This window comes from Micropterus salmoides, unplaced genomic scaffold (genome assembly GCF_014851395.1).
Source record: "Micropterus salmoides isolate LMB-PRFRI ecotype aquatic unplaced genomic scaffold, ASM1485139v1 Ms_hic_scaffold_17, whole genome shotgun sequence".
NCBI lineage: Eukaryota > Metazoa > Chordata > Actinopteri > Centrarchiformes > Centrarchidae > Micropterus > Micropterus salmoides.
The window spans coordinates 31,065,324-31,079,230 of record NW_024040817.1 but is presented as its reverse complement, the minus strand read 5'-3'; the positions used below and the strand labels follow the sequence as shown (position 1 = coordinate 31,079,230).

The 13,907-nt window shown below is 40.5% G+C and overlaps 1 protein-coding gene across 4 annotated transcripts in view; it reads right to left on the bottom strand.

Annotated features, from left to right (window-relative positions):
* The window catches only part of glcci1a (glucocorticoid induced 1a), a 48,103-nt gene extending 34,817 nt beyond the window's left edge, over positions 1–13,286 (bottom strand). For 2 of the 4 annotated variants that reach the window (XM_038724712.1, XM_038724715.1), the window contains exon 1: positions 12,609–13,284. In XM_038724712.1, coding sequence (XP_038580640.1) covers positions 12,609–12,957 — 349 coding nt within the window. In that variant the 5' untranslated portion in view covers positions 12,958–13,284. Of the gene's footprint in view, positions 1–12,608 lie in introns of all 4 variants that reach the window. The other 2 variants (XM_038724714.1, XM_038724713.1) reach the window with 2 other exon arrangements.
* Positions 13,287–13,907: the final 621 nt, after the last annotated feature.

The window sequence follows — 13,907 nt, the reverse complement described above, 5'->3', positions numbered from 1 at the left end:
CACATGTAATTTACTTTACCTCGGACCCACCCACCATAGTCTCTCCACATCCTGTGGGAAACAGAGTAAAAAGCACATTTTGACTGTTTAATTAATGCAATGGTAAAAATATGAATGTACTTGTAATTTTTTTCATTATATTCGGTTTCGGATTCGACCAAGAATTTTCATTTCCCAACTGCAATACACTTGAACTCTCCTTTAATTCCAACTACCAGCTTTAAAACTAATGCAGGTATTAGTCAAATAATTCAATTCCATTTATTTTTATTTATATAGCACCAATTCATTAAATTCAGCTTTCACTGCACTTTTCATAGAGCACGTCTAGACCGTAGCCTTTGTAATATTAACTAAACCCTATCAGAAAAGCTACCATACGTAAACTATGTGGACATATGGGTCACTCTTTAATGTATTCCAAGACCTGCCCAATTCAACCAGCCACAACTTTACTTTTAGACTTAACAGAACATAGAAATGTATAACTACTGGCTACACAGCATGTCAGCATGTTGTTGGTTCTACAGTACATACCAAATTTGGATAGAGAATTACTAATCGTGATTGTGACCCTGCTGTCTCAGATAAACTCAAGCTCAAACATAAACTGGCCTGCTACTTCCTGCCCATTTCCCCATTTGATGTGTGCTTACATGACCCCAGTGTGCAATGACAGCTACAGTATGCAGCTGTCATTGCACCACTGAAGAGCAAGATAATCTCAGTGGTTTTTGGCATTCCAAAGAATTTGTCTTTTCTGTACAGGCCATAGACATGTGCAATATTTGACAGTGTTGACTGAAAATGTATGTGATAACATTTAATTATACCTCTCATTCTACCCTGTGAACTATCGGTTCTTTGCCCAGATTTCATTGCTATTTCTTTAAAGGTTTTGGCATAGTCACTGCATGTCTTAGCTGGTTAAACCATATGTTGTTATTTTCAGAATAAGCTGGGCTTGTTTTTGTGGGGGGAAAAAAAGTTCAAGGCAAAACTTTTTTTGCCGTCAACGCATTTTCAGTAGTTGTTAAATATCCATTCATTAACGGATAAAAGACTCGGTGTTCCAGGGATTTAAAACAATGTTGATGGGACATTCTTACTGTGTCTTCACACAGAAAACGAAGTGAAAGCTGCCTGATTACATACTAAGTCAATGGAAATACTCGAATAGACTTCTGACGAATAAACACCAGGATTCTGCTCTGATCCAGTCACTGACCAGCGGCAGGAACTCAAGAGTTAATTGTTGATTTTTTTTAATACTTTTTTTGAATTAAAACGTGGATTTATCTTCACTCTCACTTTATACAGAGACTGGTCAAAACAGGAGACTTCTTGGGAGAAAATTAAGCAAGGAAGTTGAACTACCTGGTAAGACCTGAAAATATGTGTCTGTTACTTGATTCTAGGGCTGAACGATAAATTGCAATATTATCGCGATGTATTAAAACGAGATTTTCTAATCGGCTAAGGCTGCGATTACACTCTGGTCACATGTAGGGCTGAAATGATTCATCGATTAAATCGATAAAATCGATTCATAAAATGCTTCAGACACAAATTCTTTGCATCGATGCTTCGTTTAATCCATGTAACTATACAGAACAGTGTTTTGCACAGACATTTATTACTGTCGCACGTCGTGTTCACAGCGTAAACGCGATGTAATTATGTCGCTGTTTGCAAAGTGGAGGAAGAGAGAGAAAACAGGAGAGACAAAAAAGAAAGTGTCCAAAGTCTGGGATTATTTCAAGCTAAAGAAAACAACAACTCTGTAATGTTACCGTCCTGTCACCGATCACTCAAGTAGTGTGAACACCACACCGCTGTTAAGCAAAAGTACTTTTTAAACGAAGCATCGATGAATCGTTGAAATAATCTATGGAAGCTTCGAATACTAAAATCATCGTTAGCTGCAGCCCTAGTCACATGATACCCAAGAGGAAAGCAGTCGTTACGCTGTACCTTGCCTTCTTGTTGTACACTGGCCTTAAGCTTGACAGAAGCTGACACTACATAAACTTTAGTGTGACACAGGGAATGAAATCGTCGGGCTATCCGCCGCTTTGACGGACAGGAAAAATGCACAACAGAAAGACACGTGTAGTACGGTAAGCGTATTGTGGCGACAAGTATTTTTGTTTGCTTACTGGGATACAGAAAGATGGACTCCTGGGAGATTTGAACTGAGATAAGGACTCATTAATTAGTGGTTGATCTGGGTTTTGTATTGAGCGCTTACTGTATAACACACTGTGGTGAACTTGGTTTTTCTTGTGGTCTGTAGGTAGGCCGACCTGATGATATCATATCATATTATTTAATGCCATGACTTGACTCAAATTATCTTTCTCATATTATTATTATTTGATATCTTCTCCACCATTGCTCACAATAAAAATAATTCTACCTAATTCATCATAACACCGGCCTGACCCACAAGAAAGAACAGTCTATGTTATATCTATCTAATATTGTGTTGATTATACTACACACTGATTTACTGCTTGTCCATTTTGAATAATACAGAAGGTAAAGAGCTTAAAAATTACTTGCATATTAAATCGCAATATTGGTTAAAAAAAATCACAATTAGAATATTTTCCATAATCATTCAGCCCTACTTGATTCCAGTTATCGGTTGTTCTATTAAACATGTTAGCATAGCATAGCCCTGATCAACCCCAAAGCCATTCAGAACACAAGAGTTTTTTATTTTGGGTTTATACTCCTGTAGTAAACCAGGCAGATATTCACTCATTAGGCTCTATTCATTCATTGATTAGAATTTTGGCACTGTGTGACTGACAGTGCTGCCGTACTAATCTGTTAGGGATGGTGAGTATGCTCTCAATGATGGCTGTGTAAAACCGGAGGCTTTGTTTTACTTGAATTTTTTGAGCTGTAGGAAAAACAGTTACTCTTATTTGGTAAATATCTAAAAAGTCAAGCTGCATTAGATGCTTTAGCAGTTCCTGTTTACACTGCCATGGATGTACAGGCAACAATCACTCGATTACTGTAGATCTTACTATACTGTAGTCCTGGGACGATATGCCACATACTGAGACAGCAAATGATTTAAAGATTTTTGTAAGATGATGCACAATAACTTCATTTGCAGCACAGTCATCTGCAGGTTATTTTTGACATCTATCACTGTGTCGTGTAGTCACCATTATAACCTTGCAGAAACATGTGTGATCACAGGTCAGAACTAAATAAGAACACATTTCTGAACTCTAACCAACATGTCCTCCTACCTAAACCACAAAATAGGTCGACTGTCAACGACACATATAACTGTTTCCCAAAACGACACACTAGTCCAACGACAGGCGTACCGGACCTTAAGTATGTTACATAAGTCACATGATTTTATGTATAATGGGCTGCTCAAGCTGCCCATTGGGATTTCTCCCGGTGCTCCCAATATGTTTTGAACTATTAGCAGCTGGGGAGGCACTTGCACTGTTGAGCTTTGAAAGTCATAACCTTTGTTTTACATCTTGTAATCATTGTAGTCAAGCATCATAACAAAACACTGCACAACAAGTACGCCTGTCAGCCTCAGCTGCTACGTTGCTAAGTTCTGCAATATGCAAAAAAAGGTAATAACACTTAGGATGTTCTATGATCAACCTACAGCTGTGCAGGACCACCCCAGTTGCAGCCGAACAGTTTAGACCAAAAGGTTCAGACAGGAAACAATGCTACAGAAAGTATGCTGCTGTAAGTCTACTGGGGAAAACCCAGGCATGTCCTAAACTGTGCACGAAAGGTGTAGATGTAAATGTAGACAGATACAACCTCACAGGGTCACCAGTGTGGCTGCAGACTCTGCTACTGACCTGAAACTGAGCGCAAGTACACACACCTGGGGCATCCTCGCGTGGGTGTGACCAATACATGAGCTCCTATTATCCCCTTTAAAATGTGCACACAGATGAAACTGACCACAAGGACAGAAGCTGAGAAACAAAAACGTTTGCCTTCATGAAGCCACACAATGTACCACAACTGAAATGTTATTATATACATAAACATAACTATTCTGTTTATGCTACGCTGCTTCTCTTATTGAATGTATGTTTCAGGATACACTGAAATCCCTGTCTGTTTGTAATGATAGCCCAACATGTGCAACTATAGCCACTAATATAATGTGTTTTCATTATGACTATCTACCTCATTTTATTCATTTTGTCTTGTTGAGATTATGATCTCCTTTCCAGGAGGTATGTGAGAACAACAACATTCACAAGGAAACAATCAGCAAACACAACAAGCCTTTTAAAAGGAGCATAGTACCTGAAACCGGTTCTGCCAAGTGTCCAGATTAGTGCGTATATGAGGGAGCTCTAAGGTTAAGCAGTTACTGGATCGTGAACTGTAGTTACAAGATTTAAACAAATGAGAGAATAGAATCAACAGCAGAGCTTTATAGATGAATAACATTTCTTCTTGACAGTAATGAAGTCTATCCATCCGTGTTATACAGAGAACAATGATGAGCATGAAATGTGTCATTTGTGATAGAGCCTAATGTACAGAGATTCAGTACCAGTGTTTCCCATACGTTCATTTACTTGTGGCGGCCCACCACAATATCAACACTGACCGCCACAGATTGATGTTCGGCCTATGTAAAATCGTATTTGATTGCAGAGAGCTGTAGCGCATTCGTGCAGCACATCCCCTCACCCGTCCCTCTCTCTTTCTCCCTCACAGCTGCACAAATCTGTCCAACACAAAGCTGTCAATGTCGGAGACCCAGCTTAAAGAAGTTATTAGCAAGCATGTACGGAACCCCCCCCCCCGGCTGCCGCCACAGTTACACTATCATTCTGTGGGAAACTCTGAGTACACAGGATGTAACTGCTGAAGTGTTGATGGTGCAGCATGACAATACAGAATATCTCAAAGTCAAGGACGGACATGAAGGTTGACTGCACAATGGTTTTATAGATGTATTTATTTTTTATTTTTGAGCTAAATGCTGAATATGAATCTTGAAAGAACGTATGCAGTCAAGCCAAAATCCTGTGCATTTGGAGGACTCAGCGAGAGTAACATGGGTGCCAATTAAAGTTTTAATGGCAGGATAGTCAAAGTCACTGGCGGAGGTGGGGAATAACATGTCCTGTACTTGGCGTTTTCTGAATTTAAAACTAGTGTGTGATTTAGGAGTGATAATTGGAAAGCATCAAATGTAGACTCCAGACAAATCAGGGCCTGAGCATATAATTGTATCATCAGCGAAAAAACAGACACTGAAGTATTGATTAGGAAGAATTATGTAAAATGTTCCATACTTGTATAGCACCTTTCTAGTCTTTTCGACACTACATTCACCATTCATTGAGCCGCCATTGAGCCTAAGTGCTCAAACAGAAACTAACATTCACACACAGGCGGAACAGCCACCAGAGGCAATTTGGGGTTCAGTATCTTGCTCAAGGACACTTTGACATGCAGCCTGGAGGAGCCAGGGATTGAACCACCAACCTTCCGATAAGCGGGCTACCCGCTCTACCTCCTGAGCCACAGCCCCCCCGCCTCAATGAATCATTTAAGGAAGAAGAAGAGGGTGAGTTCAGTGAGGTGCCACCACTGAGACAAAACTGAAAGAAATGCTGTAATATTTCTCTTGACATCACAGAAAACAAGACCAAGAGTCTACAGCAATGCTATTGACTCAGTAAGGCTGTACTTGCAGATCTTCACACATACGGACTCCAAAGCTGGGACAGTGATAGGTTGTTATTCACTGTGAATAGGACCTTACGCTGCAGCCCGGCGCAGCCTGCTGAGCTGCAGAGATTTAAAGGGGCAGCAGCACTACAGGGGAAAACTGAGAAAGGCTTAAATGCAATCAGTCTTGCCCACTCAGATGTCTTAGCTGTAGTAAATCAGTTTCACAACATGGAGTGCAATGTTTAAAAAAAAGGGCAGTAAACAAGGCTGTTCTGTACTCTAGCAACAGGAAATGAATGACTTCCTCATGTGTAATGGGGTGACTATGTCAGAAAACAGCAGTCCAGTGAGAGAGTATAATTTACGTGCTCAATGCAACACACCCACAGACCTACAGCGTCGTGAGGCCAGAGACTGCCTACTACTTTCTCTCTGTGTCCATGCAGCATTAAGCACAACAAAGCTTTGAGCTAAACATTCATTTTAGCATGCTAACATGAGCACAATGATGTCATGCTGATGTTGAGCAGATAAAAGGTTAAGAATATTTGCCACCTTAGTTTCTGGATAAAAGTGAGTTAGTTAAAAGTTAGTTTCTGGATAAAAGTGAGTTAGTTAAAAGTTAGTTTCTGGATAAGACCTACCGACTGACAGGTGTAACCTCCAGGTCTGAAAAGAGACACCAATACAGAAGTGGCTTTCACTTGCACTCTTTCTAACAGCCAGCAGGGGGCGTCTCCAATGGTTGTAAAAAGAAGTCCGATAGAGTCTCTCTTAGATCATTTATTCCCTAAGTAAACACTTTGATAATGTGTTTATGATCTCAGTCGCTAGATTCAAGTCTCTCAACACAGCATGATGATCATTTAGCAAGTGATGGTCCCATTTAGAGGAAAACAGACAATAAAGCAGGGAAGGCTTTAAGGCATTGCTACCTGGTGATTGACAAGTTGCTACCACGGCAACCAGTCAGATGAGGGCATGCATATCCTCCCCCGCTCCACTCTCTCATCTAAATATGGTCACTTCTGGTTCCAAAAAACCAAGATGGCATCGGCCAAAATGCCAAACTCAAGGCTTCCGAACTATCCAAAAAGCCATGCCGCTAGCATAGCTTAAAACATGCAGCCAATTTAAAGGGGCCAAATCCAACATATATGAAAGGTGATTTGGGATTTTGAAGAGGTCTGTTTATGCATGTATCTCTGCCAACTAAAGCCACAAAATTACACTGCGTTTGGAATATGAGTCAAATTGAGCACTGCAGCGTGGTATAAACACAACCGCAGCTGCACCACTCCTCCAAGCCCGGCACACAGTTACAGGTCATACAGGTTTGTTAGGAAACAGGGAATTGCCAAATAGTTGTAACCTTTAAATGAGCAAAATAAAACCCTGTGGTTGTCAGTGGTGGAATGAAACTAACCACATTACATTAGATTGAATACAGTACAGTGGCATTACAGTACAGGGTTGCCAGCTAATCAGAAGATCGGTGGTCCAATCGCTGGCTCCTTCGGGCTGCATGTCAAAGTGTCCTTGGGCAAGATACTGAACCCAGAATTGCCCCTGATGGCTGGTCCAATGGTGTATGAATGTGTGTGAATGCGATGTAGTGTAAAAGCGCTGGCCAGAAGTCTAGAATGGCGCTATACAAATACAGAGCATTTACTTAACTACTGTTGAGGTACTTGTACTTTACTTGAGTATTTCCACTTTATGCTATTTTATATTTTTACTCCACTACGTTTTGGAGGCAAATATTTTACATTTATTTAAGAGCTTTAGTTATTACTAGTTTCTTTGAAGGTTTTGATAAATAGAAAACATAAATTAACTTGATGATGTATTATTATAGGTTAAGCTGCAAAGCAGTAACTAAAGTAATTTAAATTAGCCCCATCTTTACCAGCTGTAACATTAAGGTGATCATCACTAATTATAATCCTGTGATATCTATTATTCTTCTTAGTAGTACTTTTGGTACTTTAAGTATATTTGATGCTAATACTTTTGTAATTTCATGCGGGACTTTTGCTTAACAGAGTATTTCTATATATGGTATTACTACAAAGTAAAAGATCTGAGTACTTCTTCCACCATTGGTGGGCGTGGAGGCAAATCTAGTAATGATACGTTTACGATACCAGTAGAGCCAAAGGTCAAGCACAGTATGTAAGATTTGTGTTAGTCAGAATTGCTCAGAGCCTGTCAGGACTCTATGAGTTCATTCTTACCTTTGGCTGATTCTGAAAACCTTTGTGGGACAAGGGCGTTCAGCATGACTTTGAGTCAGATCATCAGACCATCGTCAGACCATCTCAAACCGCAGAGAGACACTCCCACCAGGGACTCATCCATTATTCAGAAGGTTCTACTTAAAAGGACCATTATACAGGTTTTGCATCTCATGTACAGAATATGTCACACTGTCTTTCTCTTATTTTCTAACCCCTACAGAATAAATTGCAGTGAGAGGTTTAGGTGGTAAGGTAGGTAAGGTGGGCTGAGTTAAAGCACAAAAATCTTCTTTCTTCCTCCTCGGTTATGACAGTGGAACACATAAAGCTAGCGTTAGCCAAGATGAAGGCTGGTCATAGCATTCAAAACAGCAAAACAGCAATGTTTCTGCGTTTTAGTAATTTCACTAAAAGTAACTGCTGTTCAACATCGATCAGTTCTAAATCCAACATGATCCGCTCAGTTTCAGTGGCCATTATTTGTAGTAGCCTACACCAACAAAGAAGAAGAAACTCAACAGAAACCCCACCGACAACTAGTGTTTTGGCGGTGTACTTGCAGAACGATGCAGACACTAACGCACAAGTATAAATGCTCATGATGTCGTAGACTCGTTGCAGAAGTATAAATTGGCCCTAATATGTTAGCTTGCCGGCTACAGTAGTTCGCTCACTAGCTCTATGAGCATTCACTATGTCACCAAGCTTCTAGCGCAGCCTATTGTATTAAGAGGCGTGGATTCATTTCTCTGTTCCACTTTCTGGTGTGAACAGGGCTTTGCAGGAGCTGAGCAAAGGTGGTTAACATTTAAATTCTTCCTTAGTTTAAATTGGAGTAAAATAGAATGCTACAACACAGTGTCTGTTTTGTACGTTTGTAACATTAAGCTACTATCTATACTAGTGGTCAACCGATGTGGGTTTTTCAATGGCCGATATATAATGAATATATTAAAACAAAGAAATGTTGTTTAGATTCATATTATTCAATACAATATATATTTAACGCTAGCCAGTAATGATTTAAGATTAGATTTTAGGAAGATGTAAGTGCAGCTATGGGTCCACCCATTAATCGGTCTTTCACTAATCTCTAACTGTTGCTTTATATAAAAATATCAGTATTCAGTTTTACATTTAGGGTAGGCAGGGCCTCCCCCATCACACAAAGAATCATTTTCTGTGTCAAACTGATTTCTACTTCCAAAAAAAACATCTAAAAGTGAAGATTGTGAGGATGGGTCTGTTTGGAGGAACTTTGTAACAAGAACTGTGTTTTTGATATGATTTATACATGTTCAACCTTAATAGACACTGAAGATACTGAAATCACAGTAAAAAAAAGGGCAATGATTCTATGATGTGTGTTTCAGCTTCAGATCAATCGGGTGACAGTTTGACTTTGGGAAAAAGGCCAAGTGAATGCAAGCCATTACCCCAAGCAACACTACAGCAGCTACTTTGCCTGATTAGTTCCTCTTTAGCTGTAGGAGTGCTAATTAGTGAAATCACAATCAACTGCTATGGTCTTTGGCTGGAGTGAAAACTTGCATACACTCTTCAATAGCTTTCCGTCACAGTTTCCCTTAGTGCCTTACATCCTGTATCTGATCTACATATTCATTGTAAATCATTTATACTGTGTTTACATTTCGTGGCCAGAATCGTAAATAAGTTCAGCTCCTGTGTAAGTTGAAAAGACAATGTTGTGTGTATTGGTGTGAAGAGTTTTTTGATCAAAGTCTGACTTTTTAGCCACTTGAAGGCAGAAAATGAAGCTGTAACAACATTTGCTGACATATTACCACCTTATAAAGTTGTTTGAGCTAACATGTTAGCAAACTATGGTTGGGTCTCGAGAGCCTGTTCCAGGTTGGAACTGTTATCAAATTTCCAAGAACGGTGGATTCGTTAAGAAATGTGCATTACGGGTCTCCTTATTGGTTCCTAACTTTCTGTATATTTCAGTACATAAAAGTGTCCCTTATCTGCCCGGACCTGCTACCTGACCTAACGTCACATCATTTGTTACGCAGTACGTCAACAAAGCATGAAGAAGAGAGTCCTTCTGTTTCCATTCCCGGACCATGGCGAACCGCAGGAAAGAAAGAGGACCACACAGCAAAATGCAACACCTGCAATAAGGAGGTTTGGTGCGAGGGAGGAAGCAGCTCCAACATGACGAGCGTTTACTTCAACACGGCGTGAATGTGAAGGAACGCACCGTGTCCAATGTGTCGCGCTCTCCCAGCTACAATGACGCCCCAGATACAGCTAACACTAACAGTCACAAAACACAGGTGAGCTGACATTCACCTTTTATACTGAAGGGAAACCAATGATGTCTACAAACAATTCAATTTTTTTTTTTTCTTAGAGACAAGTCCCCAGAGACGCCCCTCTAGTACAGAGACTCCTTTCACTTCAGCCATGAAGGGGAAGATGAGCAAGGAGGAAGTGGATGAAGGTCACAGAGCGCTGACAAGATTTGTAGTGATGGGGTTGGAATCAGATCCAAGATTTCATAAGAACCGGATTCGATGAGTAGAATGGGAATCAGAATCGCTAAAATTGAAACGATACCCAACCCCAATATTAACTCTCCTTCAAATTTCTGGTTCTTTAGCTGCTAAATGCTTCCCTGTGTTCACCAGATGGTCACTAACTTTGTCTGTCTGCTTTTTGGGATTGTGCTGGTAGTGTACAGTGGGTTTATCACAAAAGATAATAGTGAAAAGATGCAAAAATGCTCCAAAGAGCTGAGAGGAACTGCAGCATTGATGATAATAATTCTCTGTGGGTTCATCACTATGAGGGACACCTTTCACATTACACATAGTCATTTGATCAGTTATAAATATAAAAAATACTGATTATTGCAGCTTTAAATGTTGTACAGACTGAAACATGTTTAACATATGTGAAGTTACTTATGACCTAAATAGTCTGAAATTTCCATTGTAGCATGAACATGACAATAAAACGCAGAAGCAATGCCAGTGTATCTATCTTCATAGGCATCTACATGTTACATAATGTCAGGCTGTGGGCAAAGGGCCATCAAAATGAAAGTTAGCTATCTCTGTGCATGTTTATTTGTTGCTGGCGGGGGTCCAAAACATGCTCAGTGCCACCCTGGCTTGCCTACCTTTGGCCACCCCGATCAAAATGCCCTGTACACGCCACTCCCACCAGCTATGATATCTAAGAGTGGAAAGATGCTAAGTCAAGTGTATTTCATAGCCTGTAATAGCATAACCCTGAACCTACGTAAAACATTAGAGTTAGCAGCTCTTCACTAAAATATGCAGTGACCATGTTGTAGCCATGACACAAGCTGGATTTCAAAAACACAGAGATATTTTAGTGTATTTGTAAGGACATTGTATTCCTCATTGTAGACAGATATATATTCAAGTTTGTTCATGTTTGCCTAATAGTATTTTTATGTGCATGTAGTTACAGACGCTGGCCTGCTTGCCCAGAGGGCTCTGTTTATGTCTCAGACTGCTAGGCCCCAATGTTGCCATAGGAGCCATAGACCTACCAGCTGACGCCATCATTTTTTCCGTTTCATTGATGGTAAACAACCTCACTGTAACGAATTAATAATAAGCTGTCAGTGTTCACAGCCGATTCTGAAAATCTGTCTTATCGTCCCTCTGGTGTAGATCAGTGAGCCCTGCTTATCTTCGACAGAGTAGCTGCATCATCACTACACTAGCATATATATACTGACATGTTTACCTCATCATTGCAAAGATAATGCCACTGTAATGTAATAACAACTGCATTAGCTAATATCAAATTACTCCAATTAAATCGCCATTCTAGCACACTAGAATAATAACGTTACACCAAAACAGGCAAAGCTATGTTGTGCTAAAATACTAACGTTATTACTGATATTGTGATAGATATTGTATCATGGTAGTGGGACCTACTGTGGAAATACAGCTATTAAAGATATATATCACTCCAAGTTAGATGCTGTTAGCGTTAAACATCGGGTCTCTAACGTATTATGACCCAATTAGAAAGCTAGCCAACTAGCCTAGCCTCTCGCACCGAAAAGGGTAACGTTAGTTCATTCGTAGTTACAGAGAACGGCTCGCTACATTGAAATATGCTATAAAAAACTTGACATTTTAAGGTGCGCTGACTTACTGGTAAAGTTACATAGGCTTTAACAAAATGTCACCACCTGTGTCCGAATGACAGCCCGCTTTACAATTCGGTCTATATGTAATTTACAAAACAGTCTTCATCTGAATTAAAATGTAAAATTTTGAGCTGCTTCGCCTATCATTTCCAATAGCTTCTCTCACCAAAACACAACGTGGCGCCTGATGGCGAATGGTGGGGACAATTATTAAAGTTAAGATTATATTTAAGTTTAATGTTGGATTGTGGACCGTACACACGCCGAACACAAGAGTAGCGTTTAGCGGTTAGGAAAAATTATTTGTTCTCATTTTTAAATGCACGTATCGTGTTCATTCGTCGCCGAAACCATTCAGTTGTCAGATTTTTGAAGGTAGTTTGGCGTGACGGTCGCTCCATCCCAGGCAGAACGACACTTAGCATCAGTTAGCACCAAGCTATCTGAACGCCAATGTGTGCGTTAAAGATAACTTCGTTTACTGTAAAGGACACAATTACCTTTGGAAACAGGCGAATGGGGAGATCGTTCTGGCGAGCTCCTGCTGTCCGGCGGTGAGAGTCTCTGCCTGGGGACCAGCCTGCCGTCCGAGCCGCTTCCACCCGGGTTGGCGGGACTGGAGCAACGGGACGTCGTCGGTCCTGTGTTGCTCCCGGCTACTGAGAAGGAGGAGGAAGCGGAGCGGGTTGGGCTGTGCTGATTTCCACGCAAAAGCTGGTACGGCACCGTGGCGCGGATAGGCTGCAACCGGACCGTGGTGTTGCTACAGGAGGGGCAGGCGGCTGTTGGGGAGCCGCTGTGCTTGACGCGCTGCTGGGATGCTCTGGCTGCAGCTGTTGATGCTGACATTATCAGCAGCCACGTTCAGTTAATGAAACTTTTTCTCAACACTATGAGTGGTAAACGTACAATGTCCTGTTAAATCGCTCACACCATAACTTTATGGGTTAGTTTTTCAGCACACGCACCACGGGCTATCCATTTTAAACTTTGCCAGCTACCAAAGTTTCTGAAGTTAATTCACGACGTCCAGTCCCAACCACTCTTCAATTTAACTCACATTTATGCGATTCTAGCGACGACAATTGCAAATTTTTACGCTTATTTTTCTGCGTTCTGAGTACAGACACAAACATCACACCCACAGAGCCGTTATTACAGAGTTACTTGATCAAACGGATCATTGTTGTCTTTACTGACAGAAGAGGTTGGCCCGAGGGTGGGTGGGACCACCACGACTACTTCCTGGATATGCGCATGGGTTGTTCGTTGGATGTATGGAAGCTTTACCGTTAACCAATGTAAGTAATGTCTGCTATTGGTTGATGACCACTGCATGGGGGTCATTAGGTATTTGTATATTGTGTATACCCTTGATGTGCAGTGAATTAGCATAGAACAAGGTATGAAGTGTACAGAAGACTGACCTTTTGTCTCGTTTTATAGTAGGGCATAAACACAACTTTCTATGAACCTTTACTCAAAAATATTGTCAGTTGTATTATCTTTTTCTGTTCTTCTTATATAACTTGCATTTGTTTATTTCATATTTCTACATCTATTTATGTCAGCTGTTTGTCTGTCTGTGTGTAGCACCTTAACACCAAAGCAAATTCCTTGGATGTGTAAAACACTACTTGGCAATAAAGCTCCCTCTGATTGTACACACACACACTTTTTTTTTTTACAAAGATAAACAGCGGAAAATTGGGAGTTTCACAGCCTGTCATCTAGGTTGTCAATTTTCAGTGAACATTCCCAAGAACCAAAGTGAAACTGTGTGATTCAGTGGTGTGTCA